This window comes from Pseudopodoces humilis, chromosome 20 (assembly GCF_049639895.1).
Source record: "Pseudopodoces humilis isolate 2021_Gansu_Grassland_sample_001 chromosome 20, ASM4963989v1, whole genome shotgun sequence".
In the NCBI taxonomy this organism is placed as follows: domain Eukaryota; kingdom Metazoa; phylum Chordata; class Aves; order Passeriformes; family Paridae; genus Pseudopodoces; species Pseudopodoces humilis.
In genome coordinates this window covers 12,088,242-12,106,969 of record NC_142219.1, presented here as the reverse complement: position 1 = coordinate 12,106,969, position 18,728 = coordinate 12,088,242, and the positions used below count along the sequence as shown (strand labels likewise).

Sequence of the window (18,728 nt, the reverse complement as noted above, 5' to 3'; positions counted from 1 at the left end):
GAGCCGCGCACAGCCGGTGCCATGTACATCTCTGTGTTACAGAATACACCCCGTGTCGGGCTGCTGTCCCCGCGTCCCCTCTGCGGCGTCCCTGCCCCTCCCGGCGCGGGCTGGGGGGGGTGCCGGGGGTCTCGGGGCAGGGAGAGGACTTGGGGGTGGCTCTGGGGTCTCGTCGCGGTGGCCGAAGGCGGCGTGGGCGATGTCCAGGTCACGCAGCACTTCCTGCAGCCTGTCCCCAAGGCGCCCCGCTGCACCCCGGGGTGGGCTCAGTGCCCGGCACCCACCCGCACCCCTCACCCCCGCGGCGGTCTCCTGGTGCCACCCGCGGGCATTTCCCCCCCATAGCCCCGCATCCATCCCCGACACTCCCCCGTGCTGTGCCCCCCGGCCCCGTCCCCTATCACGCCCCTACCCCACCCGCTCCCCCCGTCCCATCACATCCCACCCCGCGTCCCCACCGCCCTCCAGCCTCCCGGACTGTCCGTGTCCCCGTGTCCCCGTGTGGATGTGCTGTCCCCTCGTGGAGGGAGCCAGTGCAGTGCTCCGTGGTGCCCGCCCCCACCCCATGGCCGCCCCAGTGTCCCGTCCCGTACCTGCCTGGCCCGGGCAGGGGGGCCCGCCCACCGCGCTGCCCTCGGGACCCCCGGCCAGCGCTGCCCTGCGCGACAGGGACCCTCAAGACACTCCCCCCCTGCCCTGCAGCAGCCAAGGGACCCCCAGCTCCCACCGTCCTGGGGGACAGGGACACTCCCACGCCGCCCACCAGCACCTAAATGTCCTCCGGAGCCCTGTGCCACCCTCTGGACCCCTGGTTCCCCCCCACCGTGCAGGACAGGGACCCTCAGCGGGCTCTCACCATGCCTGTCAGCACCCAAAGGACCCCGTGACGCTCAGCTCCCACTGTCCTTGGGGACAAAGACCCTCAACACGCTGCCACCCTGCCCACCGCCACCTAAAGGACCCTCAGGACCCGCGCGTGGGCACCAGCAGCCAGTGGGACAGTGGGACAGGGACCCTCAGCAGCTTCCCAGCGCCCAGCGGCACCCAAAAGCCCCCCGGGACCCCCCGGGCTCACCGCAGGTGCCCGTAGAGGCTCTGTGCTGCCACCGCGGCGTCCCCGAGGTCGCTCCACTCTGCCAGCACCACCGTGCCGTGGGTACGGCTGCACCCGGGCGCTGCCAACGACAGCGGTGGCGACACGGGGACACCGACACCGCCCTCCCGGCCACCCCGACCCCGGGGGACCCCCGCTCCTACCGGCGCGGGTGGGCTGCAGGCAGCAGGTCCAGCGGCCGGCGCGGAAGGTGCCGGGGTGGCAAGTGGGCAGCATGTCCCTGTTGGCGCTGGTGGCCTGGCGCAGCGCCCACAGCCACTGCCACAGCTCCGGGGAGCTCTGCGGGGACAGCAGGGACCGGGACACCCCGGGCTGGGCACTGCCAGTGCCGGGGAGGAGGAGGAGGGAGGAGGAAGGGATGGGCACCGAGGCTGGGGGACAGGAGTGACAGTTTGGTGGCAAAGCTGCCCGGTAGGAAGTGAGGGGAGATGGTGCTGCGGGAGCCGGGGTACACCAGGGTCCCCAGTACGAACAGGGCTGGTACCCCAGTGACTCCAGTACAGCCAGGGTACAACACCCCAGCTTCCCCAGTATACCCAGTTAGCCCCTCGACCTCAGTACTCCCAGTGCTCCCAGTACAGCAGGTGCCCGGTACAGCCGGATTTGGGACCATTCCCATTGTCCCATGGGGGTGCCCCCGGCTGGCTGCTGGGGATGGGGGGCCCCAGGGCGTTGTGGTGGGGGGGTTCCTGGGCTTCTTGGGGTGCTGGGCAGGGTGGGGTCACCCACCTTGCACTGGAGGTAGGTGGTGTGGAGCTGCCCGGTGTCATCCTGTGCCACCACCTGCAGGACGTGGGGGTGCTGGAAGGTGCCCTTGTCCACCTGCTCCACTGCCCGGATCCACTCCACTGGGATGGAGCCGAGCGCCTGGGGACCCCCAAACACCCCAAAATGTGTGCACTCACATCCATAACCCCCACTCACTCCACCGGGGTGGAACAGTGCACCTGGATACCCCCAAACACCCCGAAACATCTGCACCCACATCCCCCACCTGTTCCACCAGGATGGACCAGTGCACCTGGATACCCCAAAGCACCCCAAAATATGTGTCCATGTCCATTACCCATATCCATGGAATACCTGGGGAACCCCAAACATCCCAAAATATATGTCCATGTCCATGTCCATATCCTCTACTCATTCCAGTGGGATGGAGCAGCTCACCTGGATACCCCAAACACCCCAAAAGATGTGCCCACGTCCTTCCCCCCACCTCTGGGCACCCAGCACAGGGTGGGGGTCCAGGGCAGCACCCACCTGCCCCTGGGGGACCTTGGCATAGGCCAGGGCCTGGCTGCTGAGCCTGAAGTGCCTCTTCTTGAAGGCAAAGCGGGGCAGCAGTGCCACCCCCTGCTCTGGGCAGGTGTGCAGGGGACCCTCCTTGATGGTGGCCGAGGGCTGGGGATGTCCCTGTGGCACTGGCACCTCGCCCACTGTGGCTGTGGCAGGGAGGCAGCGGTGTCACCCCAAATGCCACCAACTCCCACAGCCACCGACGTGGCACCAGCAATGTCCCCTCCCTGCCCACTGTCCCTGCTCACCCTCGGGGCTCTCCACGGTGACCAGGGCATCCAGGAAGGCCCGGACACGGGTGACACTGGGCAGGAGGACGGAGTTCAGCAGCGCCATCCAGGGCTCCTTGCCCTGCCCCAGATGCAGCCCCAGGTTCCCGATGGTCTGCAGCGCCTGTCCCACGCAGGGAAGGGGTCAGGCTGCTGTGTGACCCCCTGGAGCCCCCTGGCTGCTCCCCTGGACCCCGAGGGCTCAGGGGTTGGGGATGGGAAAAGTGGAGCAGCTGGAGGGGTGATGGGAGCCAAATTCTGCCCCTGTGCTGTGCCCAGCTTGTGGTGGCATGTCCTGGGGACAGGCAGGACTGGCCTCAAGTGGCACAGGAAGGAGCCAGCCCATGGGTGTGTGGCAGAGGGGCAGGAATGGCTCTGCCCTCCTTGTCCCCATTGTTCCCTGGGGGTTCTGTCCCTCCCCAGGGTCTCCTGCCTTTCTGGCCTCCCCATCCCTTGTGGGTTCCCATCTCTCCACATCCCCCACAGAAGTCTCTGTCCTTTCTGAGGTTTCTCCCTGAAGTCCCAAACACTCCCTGGGCAGTCCCTAACCCTCCCCACAACTCTTGTATCTCCCAGTGGTCCCCATCCCTCTGCAGGTCCCTCACCCACCCCAAGTGTCCTCATTCATCCCCAAGGACCCCATCCCTCTCCAAGGGTTCCCGTCCCTCACTGGAGTCTCCATCCCTCCTCAAGACCCCTGTTCATCCCCAAGGATCCCCATCCCTCCCCAGGATTCCCACCCTCCCGAGGATTCCCACCCTCCCTGGGCTCCCCAACCCTCTCCTGTGGTTCCCATCCCTCCTCAGTGTCTCCATCCCTCCTCAGGTCCCCACACCCTCCCCAAGGATCCCCATCCCTCTCTGGTGTCTCCCACCCTCCCCAAGGATCCCCATCCCTCCCCGATGTCCCCTCCCTTCCCAAGGGTCCCCACTCCTCCCTGGTGTCCCCATCCTTTCCCCCACCTTGGCGAGCAGCAGGAGCGTGCGGCCGGTGCAGGGCTCCGCGTGCTGCTCCCGGAGCCCGAAGAGCTTCGGGGTGAGGACGGCGGGAGCGAAGAAGCGAAGGAAGAGAAACCCACTGATGGAGAAGTACCGGACCTCCTGGGTGGGGAACAGGGACAGCGATGGGGACAGGGACAGCCCAGAGCTTGGGGTGGTGGTCCTGGGGTTGTGCAGACCCCCAGCCCCACCGTGGCCCCACCTCGTGCTGTGCCGAGGGGAATCGCTCCTCCGCCCGCCTGCGCAGCTGCTTGAAGGCCACCCTCATGGGGAGGGGACACTTGTCCACCGAGCCCACGATGGCATCGATGATGTCCCCCAGGTAGCCCTTCAGCAGCTCCAGGCTGCTCTCCCGCACCTGTGCCTCCGACAGGGACCCCTTGAAGGAGAACCTCCTGTGGGGACACCGCCAGGTCAGGGACACCAGGAATGGGGACCCTGAGCTGGCCAAAAGCGACCCGTGGGCTCAGCAGCAATAGGTGGCCCCTTCCTGCAGGGAACACAGGGACATGGCAGGTGCCCTGTGCCCCTCCCAGACATCCCCCTGTGCCCACCTGCCCCGGCTCAGCTCCATCTTGCCGGGGTCCAGCTCCACGTATTTCTTCTCCTCAAAGACGCGGTTCACCACTGGCTTCAGGACCCCGTGCAGGTAGGGCAGCCCCACCACCTGCAAGGGATGGGAAGGCACTGTCCTTGTCCCCAGGTGCCCTGCTGGGACATCATGGAAGTGTCCCCATGCTCACCTTCATGAACTGCTCCATGGATTTGGAGGCCAGCGAGTTGGAGCGGAAGAGGGTGTTGGGATCAGCTGGAAGAGCACAGAGGCTGTGGCAAGGCAGGCACAGGGTGACATCCCAGCTGTCCCTGGTGTGCCCAACCTCAGGGACACGTGGCACCTTTCCTGCCTCCTCCTTGGTGTCTCACTCTTTCTCCCTGGAGATCTGGGAGGACCCTGGCTTGGGGTTTCTCGGGGTGGCCCTGGGCACTTACTGGTCCTGGCCAGCTCGCGGGTGGTGAGGTAGTCCAGGAGGGGCACAGCCAAGCCCTGGCCCAAGAAGATCTTCACCAACTTGGTGGCCACTTCCTGCCGGCTCTCCCCTGAGGTCACCTCCTCCAGGACAGCCAGGGCCGTGCCCTCGGGGGACTGTGGGGAGGTCAGGGTGGGCACAGCGAGGCCTCCACACTGCGAGGTCACCCCAAAGCTCCCTGCAGCCCCAGCACCCACCTGGGCCGGGCAGAGGATGGGCTCGGTGAGGAGCTGGATGAGGGGCTGGTAGTGGTGGGAGGGCAGGACCGTGTCCTCCAGCAGCCTCACTGCCAGCCTCAGGGCACCCAGCTGTCCCCTGCAATGACACGGGGGACTCACACGGGTCTCTCCATGGGGGCCACCTCGTTCTGCTTTGGTCACAACCACCTGTCCCCTCTGCCTGCACTCACCCGCGGTCCTTGGTGGTGCTGGGGAAGGGCAGGAGCTGGAACCAGCCCCTGGTGGGGCCCGGGCAGAGGGAGTCCAAGCAGAACTCGACCTGGGGGACAGAGGCAGGTCTGGATGGGGGGAGGACGTGCCAGTTCCCTGTGCTGCACCTCCCTTGGGGACAGCCCAGGACACGCAGGGTGGCACTGCCCCATCCCGGTGGGTGCTAACCTGTGGTCACCCAGACCCCACACAGGGGGGTGCAGAGGTGCCCCCAGGAGCCTGCCCCATTCCGGCGTGCCCCGAGGTCCTCACCCGGCCCAGGAAGTCATTCTTGCCCACGATGTCCCAGTCCCAAACCTCCACGCTCAGCGCAGCCTCTCCCAGCTCCCCTTCCGGCAGCTCGAACTCCAGCACCTCATCCCAGTGCGGGAAGCGGCTTCTCTTAACCACCTGCTGGGCACAGGGACTGCTGACCGAGGGGACGAGGAGGTGCCCGAGGGTCCCTGAGCCTCCTGGCTCGGCGGGGGACCGGCTGCCACAGCCAGCAGCCAGCCCTGACTCACGGCTGTCTCCAACGTGTGCCCGCAGCACGACACCCGGCCAAAGGGGTCCGAGGTGCCCGAGGGGTCGCGGGGGGCCAGGTCCCTGTGAGGACATGGGGGTCAGCGGGGGCACAGCGGGTTTGTCCCCTCCATCGCGGTCCCTGCAGCCCAACATCCCCGCGTTGTCCCAGCTCGGCCGGGCATGTGGGGCAGATGCTGGGGAGATCGTGCCTCCATTTCCAGGGGAGCTCTTCCTCCTCCAGTCCCTTGTGGGGGGTGCTGCCGCCCCTCCTGGCTGTCCCCATGGCCACCCTGTCCCCATGGCCATCCTGTTGCCTTGGTAGCCGCTTTGGTTGCCATGGCAGCGGGATGCTGCCTCTGCCGGCTGCTCCATCTGTCAGCTGTGCGTGTCTGTGTGTGTGCCACCATGTGTGTGTCACCGTGTGTGTGTGTCACCGCGTGTGTGCCCCCGTGCACGCTCACACGCGTGCACACACTTGTACACACATCTACACCCCCACACCCAGACGGGCAGCCCGGGACGTGCCTCAGTTTCCCCAAGTTTTGAAAGCAAAGGGCAAAAATATGGTGTGAGAGCCAACCACTCTGCTGGGGACCAACCCTGGGTACTCCGTGGGGCTCCTGTGTCCCTGTCCCCAAGCAGGGATGGCAGCACATTTCCCACTGAGCCCCCATGGCATCATCACACGTGGGTTGGCGCCGCTGATGTCCCCAACCTGGCACAGCGAGGATCCTTCCGAATGTGGAAAATAAAACACAAACCCCACCACTGTCCCCGTCCCCTCCTCTCCTCCCTCCCACCAAAACGAGGACCCCGCGGTGGTCGCAGCCCCCCCGGCGCTGCCAGCCCCCCAACCTGGCCTGGATGAGGTGGCAGCGCAGCACCCGCGGGTGGCCCCGCTCGGGGACTCGAAGCTCCAGGTGGATCTCGCCCTGCACCTCCTGGTCGGGGTTCACCGGTGCCAGGCTGAGCCAGCTGTCAATGCCTGCCGAGGGGGACAGCGTGGGCACCCCGTGGTGCCAGCATGGGTCCCGCTGTCCCCCCACCCTGCCGTGCCCCCCACTCACCCCGCGGCTCGGCCGAGATCTGCTGGTGGCTGAGCGAGACCTTGCCAATGACATCGTCCTGCCTGTGGGGGAACAGACACAGCAGGACACTGCTGGGGACCTGCCACCCCTCGGGGGTGCCCCCTGCCCGTGTCGTCCCCATACCCGATGGTGTCTTCATCCAGCACGTAGATGGTGAGGCCGTGGAATCCCCGGGGCAAAAGCAGCGTGATTTCCTCACCCCAGAAAGGGTTCAGGCTCTTCCACACCGTGGCTGTCCTGCCGGGATGGCAGAGGTGGCTGCGAGCCAGGGCAGATCTCCCACTCCTGCGTGTCCCCTCCCAGCGTGGGACAGTGTCCCCTTACCTGGCCACCACCTCGTTGTCCACTTTGACCACGCAGTAGGGATCGCTGGAGCCGGTCCTGGGCAGGGGATGGTGGTGCCCAGGGTCAGCCCCCACTCGGGGATCTCCCATCCTGGGGGGCCTCAAACCCCAGCACCAGCCCCGGCGCTGAGGTGAGTTGCCCGGTCTCAGCCTGGCCCTGCAGCTGACACCGCGATGGGGACATTTCCCGGCCCTCCTTGAGCCGAGGGACCTGCTGTGGGTCACCCCGAGCCATCGCCGCGTGTCCCTGTGTCACCCACCCGCGGGTACCGCTGTCTGTCCAGCAGCCCGAGCCTCTGTGACAGCCCACGGTGGCGGGTGCCACCGGTCTGGCCCTTTCCACCGGGAGCACAGGGCAGAGGGATGAGGGCTGGATCCAGGGATCATCCACCCGGCCCCCCCTTTCTGCTGGTTTATGGCAGCTGGAGCAGCGCCGAGGGGCGCTGGCCCTGGGGTGCTGCTGGAGCCCCAAATCCCCAGGAGGTGCTTCCACAAGGATTGGGACCCCGAGATGGATGAAGGAGGTGACCTCAGCCTTTATCCCTACCACGGGACGGGAAGCGGGAGCGGCTCACCCCGACCCTCCCTGCAGCCCCACGACAGCCCCAAGCGGGATTTGGGGGCGCTGGGAGGAACCCCATCATTGTGCAGATCGCCCGCTGTGCCCAGACCCCCTCAGTGGGACACCCAGCGCGGCACCGCGACACCTCCGGGGGCAGAAACTGAGGCAAGGACACGGCACCGATCCCGGCTGCCCGGCGCTGGGAGCGGCCGGCGGTGCCAGGTTGGCACATCCGGAGGTAGCCGGGACTGCCAGCTCCTCGGAGCAGGAGCGGGCGGGGGTCTCCCTGCACCCCCCGCTCACCCCAGCACCCCCCAAAGGGTGCAGCTGCCCAGCAGGGGTCGGGGTGCAGGGGCTGTGCCCCCCCCCCCCAGTGTCACCCCCAGGTTTGGGGACATCCTCTGTGCCCACCCTGCTGGGAGGCACGAAAGGGATGCTGAAGGGGTTGGGGGGCTCATACACCCCTGGGGGATTGGGGTGGGGGGGGGCTGGCAGTCCCTGCACACCCCAGACCCCCACTTTGGGGGTAATGGGTGCAAGCAGAGACCCCCAAAACTGTACGGAGAGAAGAACACCCTGGGAGGGCAGAGCAGCCAGCATCCCCACCACACCTCCCGGGATGGGTCTGGGGAAAACAGGGGGCCCTGAGCCCCCCGAGCCACTCACACGTCCTTGGCGGGCAGGTCCTTCCCCTCCAGCACCCGGCAGCGCAGCGAGGTGGTTTTGGCCATGCCGGCGACCTTCAGACTTCGGGGTGGGCACCTGGGGGGCTGCTATGGGTGCCCGGGGGTGTCCTGAGCCCCCGCAAAGCGCCGGCGGGGCTGCCAGCACCGGCCTCCTCCTCCTCCTCCTCCTCCTCCTCCTGCTCCTCCTCCTCCTCCTCCTCCTCCGCCGCTTCTCCCCGTCGCTTCTTCCTCTTTCCTCTTCTCGGTTGTTTTTGTCGCCGCTCCGCTCCCACCTGAGCCCGAGCCGCGGGCGAGCGCGGCTGGGGTGGCACCGTGCCCACCGTGGGGGTCCCACCACGGGGACCACAGAGCAAAGCCACCCTCCGTCCTAGAGGCGGGGAAACTGAGGCACGGGGCCTGGCAGAGCGGTGGTACCTGTGGTGGTGGGGGGGGGCGTCTGTCGTGTCAGAGCTGAGGGGCACAAGGGGTGGGTGTCCCCCGGGGCGGGGGGCTCGGGCTGGACCCCAAAGTGGAGGGGAATTGGTGAACGCTGGAATTCAGGGGAGGGAGGAGGGTCCCAAGGGACCTGCGGGTGACCCCAGCCCTCAGAGGGGACGCGCTGAGCCCATCTGGGGGGACTCCAGCAGGTCCTGGGGGGTCTGTGGGTGCAGCACCCCAACCCCACAGCTCCCTGCAGCCCGGCCTCGCTGCACCAGGGACCCCGAGCCAGAGAGGATGGGGGGCACTGGGGGCCGAGGGGGGATATCCCTGCCCTGGTGAGGGGTACTGGGGGGGCTGGAGGCTGCGGAACTCGGGGTGCGGGGGTGCGCTGGCCACAGGACTTACGGCAGGCACTGCCAGGGTGGGCATCAGCCAGAGGGGGCTGGAGGGGCTCAAAGGGGGGTACTTGGGGGGGACGATGTGGGGGCGCGGGGTCATCGGGGTGCTGCTAAAGGGGGGGTCAATGAGATCCTTGGGGTGCTGAATGGGGGGGGTCATCCAGCGGCTGCTGGGTCCTGGGGGGGGATCACTGGTGGGTGGGGGTCACTGTGTGGGTGCTGGGGGTCACTCTGTGGGTGCTGGGGGTCACTGTGTGGGTGCTGGGGGGTCACTGGTGTGGGGGTGTCACTCTGTGGGTGGGGGGTCCCTGAGGGGGTCGCTGCTCCCCGGGCCCGGCGGGTGGGGGCGGGCCCGGTGCCCGCCGTGTCTCCCTCGGGGGGTTCGTTCCCGTCCCTCTCCCGGCCCATCCCCGCTCTCCCCGCTCCGGGGCGGTGCCGTTCGCTGGCGGGGCCGGAGGAGGTGGCTCCGGGTCCCCTCCCCTCCCCTCGCCGCCGCTTCCGCCGCCGCCGCCGCCGCCCTGGGCCGGGCGGGCCCGGCGGGGCCGAGCGGGCGGCGGGGCCGCCATGAAGCCGAGCGGAGGTGAGCGGGACCGGGCGGGGGCACAGCGGGGGCTGGGGATGTGAGGGGTGACGGCGCTTTTTGGGGATCCGCGGGTAACGGGGCCGTCCCGCCGCAGAGGAGCCGGTGCTGCTGGCGGAGCTGAAGCCGGGCCGGCCCCAGCGCTACGATTGGAAATCCAGCTGCGAGACCTGGAGCGTCGCCTTCTCCCCTGACGGGGCCTGGTTCGCCTGGTCCCAGGGACACTGCGTGGTCAAGCTGATCCCGTGGCCCCTGGGGGAGGCCGAGCTGTGAGTGCGGAGTCATGGAATGGTCTGGGCTGGAAGGGACCCTAAAGCCCATCTCATCCACCCCCTGCCATGGCAGGGACACCTTCTGCTGTCCCTGGCTGATCCAAACCCCATCCAACCTGGCCTTGGGCACTGCCAGGGATCCAGGGGCAGCCCCAGCTGCTCTGGGCACCCTGTGCCAGGGCCTGCCCACCCTGCCAGGGAACAATTCCTGCCCAATATCCCATCCAGCCCTGCCCTCTGGCAGTGGGAGCCATTCCCTGTGTCCTGTCCCTCCATCCCTTGTCCCCAGTCCCTCTCCAGCTCTCCTGGAGCCCCTTTAGGCCCTGGAAGGGGCTCTGAGGTGTCCCTGGAGCTTCTCCTCTCCAGGTGAGCACCCCCAGCTCTCCCAGCCTGGCTCCAGAGCAGAGGGGCTCCAGCCCTTGGAGCATCTCCTCTGCTGTCACTCCAGCAGTTCCACATCCTTTTGATGTTGGGAACCCCAGGTCTGGGGCAGCTCTGCAGGTGGGATCTCACCTGAGTGGGGCAGAATTCCCTCTCCTTTCCTGCTGCCCATGCTGGGGCTCAGCCCAGGGTGTTTCTGGGCTAGGGCATGGCCAGCCCTCATCCACCAGCACCAAAGTCCTTCCGGTGCTGCTCTCTGTCCATTCATGCTCCAGCTTGGATTGATCCCAGGAGTTGCCCAGTGTGGGATGAAGCTGGGTGCATGGAGCTGGGGGTCTCGGGGTGAACACTCTACCCATCCCTGCCTCCCTCCAGCAGCTGCAAAACCTCGGAGCGCAAGAGCCGGGGCGGCAAAGCGGAGACCTGGAGCCGTGGGGCGGCCAAGGAGAAGACTCTGGAGTGTGGGCAGATCGTGTGGGGCCTGGCCTTCAGTGCCTGGCCAGCAGCTGAGGATGGGGACTCAGATCCTGCCTGTGCCGCGGGGCTTCCCTGCCTGGTCCTGGCCACCGGGCTCAACGACGGGCAGATCAAGGTGTGGGAGGTGCAGACAGGTGAGCAGCCCTCGCTGTGGTGGCTTCAGGCTGGCTGTCCCCTTGTTCCCCTGTGCAAGGAGATCCCATATCCCTCCTTCCCCAATACCTGCCCTGTCGGCTGCACGAGGGGCTCTGCCTCATTCCCCATGGATGGATGGCACTGAGCAGGGCTCCTCTCTGCAGGGCACCTCCTCTTCAGCCTCTTGGGACACCAGGATGTCGTCAGGGACCTGAGCTTCGCTCCCAATGGAAGCCCCATCCTCGTGTCAGCCTCGAGGGACAAGACCTTGCGCGTGTGGGACCTGAGCAGGGACGGTAGGAGCATGCAGGGACATCCCCGTGCTGGGTCAGGGAATGGGGAGGAACTCATCTCGGGAGGGAAGATGGTGGGAGAGGATCTTGGGGACAGCATTTGAGGCAGAAGGCCCTGTGACAGGGAGCAGAGGGTAACCTGGGAGATGCAGGAGGGCATTGCCTTGGGATTTACCCAGGGAATCCCCAGCTCGGTTTCCCACTGGGGAAAGGGAGGGAGAGCAGAGGCAAGGAGTCCTGTTCCCCTCTGGTGACACATTTCTGCTGTCCCCAGGGCGGCAGGTCCAGGTGCTGTCGGGCCATGTGCAGTGGGTCTATTGCTGCTCCATCTCCCCGGACTGCAGCATGCTCTGCTCTGCTGCTGGAGAGAAGTCGGTGAGTCCTGCAGGATGGGAGCCACCCCTGGCCCTGCTGAATCCAGCCCTTTATGTCTCCAGAAACCCCCTGGGAGAAGGGCCAGGCCAGCCCTGGCTCCTCAGGAGCTGGAAGTTGGGAGCAGAACCCATGTGCTTCAAACCTTGGGATGCTCCCAGCCTGATCCCCTGCCCAAACCCCGCAGGCGCTGCTGTGGAGCATGAGATCCTACACCCTCATCCGCAGGCTGGAGGGCCACCAGAGCAGTGTGGTGTCCTGTGACTTCTCTCCGGACTCTGCGCTCCTTGTCACCGCTTCCTACGACGCCTGTGTCATCATGTGGGACCCCTACACCGGGGAGCAGCTCAGGACGCTGCGGTACAGACCTGGGAGGGGACACAGCGGTGCCAGAGAGGTTTTTAGGGCTGGATGGGCACAGCCACCATCTCTACACTGTGGTAATGGACCATGGGGACACTGTGGGACAGGACAGAGCAAAGCCAGGGAGGTTTTTAGGGCTGGATGTGACTTTTCCTTCTCGCTGGGCACAGCCATCACCACTCCTCTGCTTCCAGAGGCAGGATGGGGGTCTGGCTTGCCAAGTTTGGCAGCTCTGCCAGCCTCAGCTGGGGAGGGGGCTGGTGGCAGCTCAGAGCTGATGCTGGGATGTTGTCCTGACCCACAGCCACGTCCCGTTGCACTCTGCGCTGGATTCCAGCAGTGAAATCCACACCAGCTCCCTGCGCTCCGTCTGCTTCTCCCCTGAGGGGCTCTACCTGGCCACGGTGGCAGATGACAGGTGAGTGAACCCCTGTGGGGACCCACAGAGGGGCCCAGGAGGAGACCAGAATGAACCAGGAGCTCAGGAGGTGGGGAATAAATGCACCAGGTCCCCACCAACTCCTGGAGTAAGTGGAAAGGTCAGGCAGTGGGAACACCATGGCTTGGCTGTGACAAGGGCTAGCAAGGTCAGGGCCCTGTCACCCTGAGCTGAGGTACGTGTCCCCCTGGGTGCTGCGCCACCCTCAGCATGTCACTCGCTCAGCAGGGGACAGTCCTCCCTAGGACACTCCCATGGGAAGCAAATCCTTGTTTTTGTGTCTTCAGGTGCTCCCAGAGGCTTTATTTTGGCAGCAGACACTGCATTGTGTCCTCTCCCTTTCTCCACAGGCTCCTGAGGATCTGGGCCTTGGAGTTTCGGTCTCCAGTGGCCTTTGCCCCCATGACCAACGGTCTGTGCTGCATGTACTTCCCACATGGAGGATTCATTGCCACGGGGTGAGTAAACAGGAGAGGGTGGAGAAACACAGGGCTGCTCCCTCCTCCTGCAGCTCAGCAAATTCTGGGTTTCCCTGGGGATAGTTTTCCTGGGCTTGGGAACACGTGCTCCTGGCAAGCTTGGGAATATTTGGGGCCAGCTGGGATTCCTCATGTCCCTCTGCCATGTGCTCAGGGGTGTTTGGATCCCGTTGCAGGACCAGGGATGGCCACGTCCAGTTCTGGACAGCCCCAAGAGTCCTCTCGTCGCTCAAGCACTTGTGCCGCAAAGCCCTGCGCACCTTCCTCACAACCTACCAGGTGCTGGCGCTGCCCATTCCCAGGAAGCTGAAGGAATTCCTCACTTACCGGACTTTTTAAGGCAGCAGGGAGAGCAGAGGCACGGAGGTGAGCCCTGGGGCTTAGCCCAGGCCGGCAGCGCCGCAGGAACGCCGAGCCGTGAGCCAGGAGCGTTGCTGCTGCTGTGGTTTAGGGGCTGTGGAGGGCTTTTTTCGGTGTCATAATACAAAAACCCAGCAAAATCCCACGCAGAGGGTGAGGGGCAGAGCTGTGGTGGCCCTGCAGGGGACACAGGTGGGACACAGGTCCCCCTGTCCCCTGCTGCCTGCTGGGGTTGGGTCAGCTGCTTCTGCTTCTGAGTGCAGTGGTGTGGGATGATGGTGGAGCAGCTGCTATGGGAGCAGAGCTGTTGTCACCTGCACAAAAATGGGGTTAACCCCCCCAAAACACCCACCTGGGAATGTCCCTCCATCCCGGTGGAGCGCGGGCTCTGCCGCTCTCCTGGCGTGGGTAGGAGCGGGACAAGCCCGAGCAGGTCTCAATAAATAAAAATTGATTCCTCATGATTTCCCTCCTGGCTCGCTCAGGTGACCTGGGAGTGCCTGGCACCACCCTGGCTGCCAGGGAGGGGTGGCAGAGGTGTCCACCTGTGGGAAGAGGTGGCTTCACCCCCTGCTCCCATTCCTCTGTTGTCTTCTCTCTGTGCTGGAGCGTGGCACTCAATCAGGCAAATTCCCAGACGTGCTGAGCATGCAGCAGTGTTGTGTTTGTCCCTGTCCTCCAGCTTAGCTGGTGGCTGGAGCAACAGCACATTCCCTGTGTGCTGGCAGGCTTTGTGGAGGGAATTCTCCTCCAAACATCCCCAGGATGTCGTTTTTCCCTTGGGAACAGCTGAACACAGAAAGCTGGTGCTTCCCTAACCCCCCACCTCCCTTCAGGAGGGAAAAGCAAAGACCAGTGCGACCTGCTGGGCTTTGGAGGCACCTGTATTTTCCCATGGAGCTTGGCAATAATGTTACCTTTTTAACAACCTTTTTACCCTGACTCTGCACTCAAGGCTTCCAGAAAGGAACTGGGAAGCTGCAGGGAATAGCTCCAGGCATGGGGCTGATGGTCCTTCCCAAATCCAGCAGCAGATCCACCCAGCAGGACTCAGGCTTCAGCCGCCACCAGGTCCCTGGTGACCTGGAAGGCGGCGATGAGGGAGCTCAGCTGGATCTTCTCGCTGGTGCCAGCAGCCAAGCGGTACCTGGAGAGGGGCCAAGGGCAGCTTTGGGGGTTTCCAGCACTGTGGGTGCCCCCCAAAGCCATGGGCTGTGTGCCAGCAGTGCCCAGCAACCAGCAGGAGCCAGCCCAGGGTCCCCACAGAGGGGCAGTGACACTCACTCGATGTCTGCCAGCTTGATCAGCAGCTGGATGCGGATGGAGGGGGGGAAGTCGACTGTGGAGAGAAGGAAACACTCGGTGAGGGGCAGGGGGAAGTTTGGCTTCTCCAGGATCACCTGGAGCAGGATCCTTTCCCCACCTCTGTGCACGAAGAGATGGATCTCGGTGAGGATGTCCTGCAGGGCCAGGCCCTTCAGCGTCTTCAGCTCCATGATTTCTGGGATGAGAGCGAGTCAAGGCCTTGCTTTCAGGCGCTTCCCTGCCAGATCTGCTCCTCATCCTCTGCAGCAACCCCTGGCGAGCAGCATCCACCCCAGACAGAGATCACAGAGATCCCTGGGAGAGAGCAGGATTTATCCCAGCTGGGAATAACCCCCAGGGCAAAGGATACTGCGGTAGGCACTGGAAAAATCCTGGTTCAGCATCCAGTCGAGGATGTTGGCGATGTCAGACTTGAGGGGATGCCCCGTGCAGGTGTAAACGTTTTCCTCTGTCACCTTCCCAAAGGCCATGGAGGTGCTCTGAGGAAGAGGAGGGAACAGGAGGGATGAAGAAGCCCCTCCAGCTCAGCTGGCCAGGGGCTGATGGCCACAGTCCCACCTGCAAAATATTGAGGGCCCTGCGCATGTCCCCGCTCGAGAGGGTCACCAGAGCCTTCATCCCATCCTCGGTCACATCCACCCTGGAAAACAACACCTGGGGAGCTGGAACCGTGGGAATCCAACCTGCTGCTCCTCTCTGGCAGGGAATGGGGACAGAGGAGGTGTGGAGGGATCCCCCACTCACCCCTCCTCCTGGATGACGTGCTGGAGCCGCGGCACCATCAGCTCCGGGGTCAGGGGGCCGAAGCGGAAGCGGGTGCAGCGGGATTGCAGGGCGGGAATGATCTTGGAGAGGTAGTTGCAGATGAGGCAAAACCGGGTGTTTTCTGTGAACTTCTCGATCACTGCAAAAAGGAGGGAGGGGAGGAGGGTCCTTGGCTGCTGCCTCGTCCTGATTCCCACCCTGTGCTGGGCTGGATGAGGCTGATGGCTGCCCACAGTGTGGGATTCCCATGGTGTGGAATTCCCAGCGCTCCTCACCTCTCCTCAGGGCGTTCTGAGCATCCTGGGTCATGGCATCGGCTTCATCCAGGATGACGAGCTTGAAGCCTTTCCTAGGAAAAGGGTGGGTTTGGTGCTGGAGAAGGGGGAGCTGGGATGTTTGTTCCCATCCTGGCTCCTGGCAAGCCCTTCTTGCATCCTTATCCTCCGTGCCTGCTGGGCGCGTTCCTGCCCACCTCACGACCTCCCAAATTACCTTCCTTCCCAATCCAAGTGCCAGGGCAGGAGGGTGCCAAAGGGATGGGGAGCTTTGGGAAGCACAGACCCACCACGTACTTAAAGATGGTCCTGGTGCTGGCAAAGCTCAGGATGGGCCCTCGGACGATGTTGATGCCTCGGTCATCGGAGGCGTTGAGCTGGAAGGGAATGGTGTGGATCCATATCCCCTCATCCCATTCCAGCCCATCCCAACCTTTCTCTTCCCACCCCATCTTATCTCATCCCATCCCCATCCCCATCCCCATCCCATCCCATCCCATCCCCATCCCATCCCCATCCCCATCCCCATCCCCATCCCATCCCATCCCATCCCATCCCATCCCCATCCCATCCCCATCCCCATCCCCATCCCCATCCCATCCCCATCCCATCCCCATCCCCATCCCCATCCCCATCCCCATCCCATCCCATCCCAGCCTGTTCCCGCTCACCTCCAGCACCATGGAGCCGAACTCCCGCTCCCGGTAGAGCTGCCTGGCACAGGCCAGGATGGTGGATGTCTTCCCGGTGCCGGGCGGCCCATAGAGAAGCAGATGGGGGAGCCGGTCCTCGCTGATGAAGCGCTGCACTACGGGATAACGGTGGGATAATGGTGGGATAACGGTGGGATAACGGTGGGATAACAACGGGATAGCAACGGGATAGCGGGAGGAGAACAATGGGATAACAATGGGATAGTGGGAGGAGAACAATGGGATAACAATGGGATAGCGGGAGGAGAACAATGGGATAACAATGGGATAGCGGGAGGAGAACAATGGGATAACAATGGGATAGCGGGAGGAGAACAATGGGATAACAATGGGATAGCGGGAGGAGAACAATGGGATAACAATGGGATAGCAGCAGGATAGCGGGGCTGGGACCCCTTACCGGTGCTGAGGATGTCCCGGTGGGACACCAGCTCGGACAGCGCCTGCGGACGGTACTTCTCCACCCTGCACCGGGGAAGGAAAGGAGCGGGGAGTCAGCCGCAGGGCAGCTCCCGCCACGTTATCCCGGTATCCTGCTATCCCAGTATCCCGGTATCTCGCTATCCCGCTATCCCGATATCCCAGTATCCCGGTATCCCGATATCCCAGTATCTCTCTATCTCGCTATCCCGGTATCTCGCTATCCCAGTATCCCGGTATCCCGCTATCCCAGTATCTCTCTATCCCGATATCCCGGTACCTCGCTATCCCAGTATCCCGGTATCCCGCTATCCCGGTATCCCGATATCCCGGTAACTCGCTATCCCGATATCCCGCTATCCCGATATCCTGCTATCCCGGTATCTCGGTATCCTGGTATCTCGCTATCCCGATATCCCGCTATCCCGGTATCCCGATATCCCGCTATCCCGCTATCCCGATATCCCGCTATCCCGCTATCCCGATATCCTGCTATCCCGGTATCTCGGTATCCCGGTATCCCGATATCCCGATATCCCGCTATCCCGATATCCCACTATCCCGATATCCCGGTATCCCGATATCCCACTATCCCGATATCCCGGTATCCCGATATCCCGGTATCCCGGTATCCCGATATCCCATTATCCCGCTATCCCGATATCCCGGTATCCCGGTATCCCGATATCCCGCTATCCCCCCGCTCCCGGCCGTACCACGGCAGGTTCGCGCTGCCCGCCGGCGCCATGTTGGGAAGTCTCGCGAGAGCTCCGCCAACCGCGCGAGAGCGGCGGGGCGGGGCGGGCCTGAGGGGCGCGGGCGGGTCCCGCTGGACCGGGAAAATCCCGGCCCCTTCCAACAATTCCAGAGCTCCGGGATCCAGGGGCAGCTGCTCTGGGCACCCCTCCCCACCCTGCCAGGGAACAATTCCTGCCCAATATCCCATCCAGCCCTGCCCTCTGGCAGTGGGAGCCATTCCCTGTGTCCTGTCCCTCCATCCCTTGTCCCCAGTCCCTCTCCAGCTCTCCTGGAGCCCCTTTAGGCCCTGGAAGGGGCTCTGAGGTGTCCCTGGAGCTTCTCCTCTCCAGGTGAGCACCCCCAGCTCTCCCAGCCTGGCTCCAGCCCTTGGAGCAGCTCCATGGCCTCCTCTGGACTGGCTCCAGCAGCTCCAGGTCCCTCCTGTGCAGGGCCCTGGAGCTGGGCACAGCATTCCCACTGGGATGGAGAGGGAGAATTCCCACCCCCATCCTGCTGTCCCTGACCATGGCAGGAGGTGGAATGAGGTGACCTTTAAGGTCCCTTCCAGCCCAAGCCATCCCATGACTCTGTGACTGTGGGAAGAGCGCGGTGCTGGTGCTCAGCAGAGCAGGGTGGTGATGGTGATCCCAGGGAAATCACGGCAGCAGGAATTGCTGGATCAAGGTTTTAGGAAAACACAGTGCCCCTGCTCCCGGAATGCCAGTGGGATGAGAGGGGCACCTTTGAGTGCAGGGACACTTGGAGAGATCTGGGATCCTCCCAGTGTGACAGGAGCAGCAAACTCCAGAGGTGGCTGCCACAACAAAACACCTTTATCCCTATCCCTGCTGCTTCCCAGTGCCTCTGGAAAACCCCTGGAGCCTCCTTTAGAGAAGGGGTTTAGAGGGGAGAATTCGCTCAGGCTGCTGGAGTGATGCTGCGGTGCTGCTCTGATCCCAGAAGGAAAAGCAGGCGGGAGTGAGAGGCACCGGCTTGGAAAACGCAGGTGGAATGAGAACAGGAAGCAATGCACTGGGAAGTAGAGGTGCAGGGCAGGCAAAAATATCCCTGGAAAAATGCCACTGGTGACAAGGGAAGTGAAAACATCAACAGCTCCAGGATGGATCCTAGGAAAACCCAAAAATCTGCTGGAGGGCAGCTGCTTTCCTGGGTTTTTTCCCCCC

The 18,728-nt window shown here is 64.2% G+C and overlaps 3 protein-coding genes across 6 annotated transcripts; 1 reads left to right on the top strand and 2 right to left on the bottom strand.

Annotated features, from left to right (window-relative positions):
* Positions 1-36: 36 nt before the first annotated feature.
* RASAL1 (RAS protein activator like 1) lies at positions 37-8,471 on the bottom strand. Of its 2 annotated transcripts, none has more exons than XM_088064897.1 (21): positions 8,319-8,471; positions 7,071-7,127; positions 6,870-6,983; positions 6,726-6,787; positions 6,514-6,643; positions 5,658-5,739; positions 5,407-5,544; positions 5,115-5,203; positions 4,903-5,020; positions 4,668-4,821; positions 4,421-4,485; positions 4,232-4,344; positions 3,880-4,072; positions 3,642-3,779; positions 2,659-2,803; positions 2,375-2,556; positions 1,844-1,981; positions 1,258-1,393; positions 1,076-1,175; positions 594-658; positions 37-248 (listed from the first exon to the last, which is right to left on the bottom strand). In XM_088064897.1, exons 1-21 carry the CDS (start codon positions 8,381-8,383, stop codon positions 37-39), a joined length of 2,496 nt encoding a protein of 831 aa, XP_087921023.1. In that variant the 5' UTR covers positions 8,384-8,471. The 2 variants fall into 2 exon arrangements, with proteins under 2 accessions (XP_087921023.1, XP_087921024.1); XM_088064898.1 differs by having other exon boundaries at positions 5,452-5,544.
* A 1,191-nt stretch (positions 8,472-9,662) lies between these two features.
* On the top strand, positions 9,663-13,771 carry WSB2 (WD repeat and SOCS box containing 2). Of its 2 annotated transcripts, none has more exons than XM_014253708.2 (9): positions 9,663-9,736; positions 9,834-10,005; positions 10,768-11,000; positions 11,166-11,297; positions 11,569-11,669; positions 11,854-12,026; positions 12,334-12,447; positions 12,819-12,926; positions 13,124-13,771. In XM_014253708.2, the coding sequence occupies exons 1-9, from the start codon at positions 9,721-9,723 to the stop codon at positions 13,284-13,286; spliced, it is 1,212 nt and encodes a 403-aa protein (XP_014109183.1). In that variant the 5' UTR covers positions 9,663-9,720; the 3' UTR covers positions 13,287-13,771. The 2 variants fall into 2 exon arrangements, with proteins under 2 accessions (XP_014109183.1, XP_014109182.1); XM_014253707.2 differs by having other exon boundaries at positions 10,765-11,000.
* A 402-nt stretch (positions 13,772-14,173) lies between these two features.
* On the bottom strand, positions 14,174-17,563 carry RFC5 (replication factor C subunit 5). 2 transcript variants are annotated; one of them, XM_005524503.3, is made up of 11 exons: positions 17,523-17,563; positions 16,787-16,851; positions 16,345-16,481; positions 15,971-16,050; positions 15,674-15,747; positions 15,378-15,537; positions 15,192-15,273; positions 14,983-15,112; positions 14,731-14,808; positions 14,592-14,646; positions 14,174-14,454 (listed from the first exon to the last, which is right to left on the bottom strand). In XM_005524503.3, exons 1-11 carry the CDS (start codon positions 17,552-17,554, stop codon positions 14,358-14,360), a joined length of 990 nt encoding a protein of 329 aa, XP_005524560.1. In that variant the 5' UTR covers positions 17,555-17,563; the 3' UTR covers positions 14,174-14,357. The 2 variants fall into 2 exon arrangements, with proteins under 2 accessions (XP_005524560.1, XP_014109190.1); XM_014253715.2 differs by having other exon boundaries at positions 14,592-14,808.
* Between the last annotated feature and the right edge of the window lie 1,165 nt (positions 17,564-18,728).

Excerpts from the sequence above, each read along its gene's own strand:
- RFC5 (XM_014253715.2), bottom strand. The coding sequence starts at position 17,554 with ATGGCGCCGGCGGGCAGCGCGAACCTGCCGTG. Across the intron at positions 15,748-15,970 it reads AGCACCAGGACCATCTTTAA|GAAAGGCTTCAAGCTCGTCA; the intron begins GTACGTGGTGGG and ends CCCTTTTCCTAG. Across the intron at positions 15,113-15,191 it reads GGGCCCTCAATATTTTGCAG|AGCACCTCCATGGCCTTTGG; the intron begins GTGGGACTGTGG and ends CCTCTTCCTCAG.
- WSB2 (XM_014253707.2), top strand. Across the intron at positions 10,006-10,764 it reads CCCCTGGGGGAGGCCGAGCT|CAGCTGCAAAACCTCGGAGC; the intron begins GTGAGTGCGGAG and ends GCCTCCCTCCAG. Across the intron at positions 12,448-12,818 it reads GCCACGGTGGCAGATGACAG|GCTCCTGAGGATCTGGGCCT; the intron begins GTGAGTGAACCC and ends CTTTCTCCACAG.
- RASAL1 (XM_088064897.1), bottom strand. The coding sequence starts at position 8,383 with ATGGCCAAAACCACCTCGCTGCGCTGCCGGGTGCTGGAGGGGAAGGAC. Across the intron at positions 5,545-5,657 it reads GGCACACGTTGGAGACAGCC|GTGGTTAAGAGAAGCCGCTT; the intron begins GTGAGTCAGGGC and ends TGTGCCCAGCAG. Across the intron at positions 5,021-5,114 it reads AGCACCACCAAGGACCGCGG|GGGACAGCTGGGTGCCCTGA; the intron begins GTGAGTGCAGGC and ends GTGTCATTGCAG.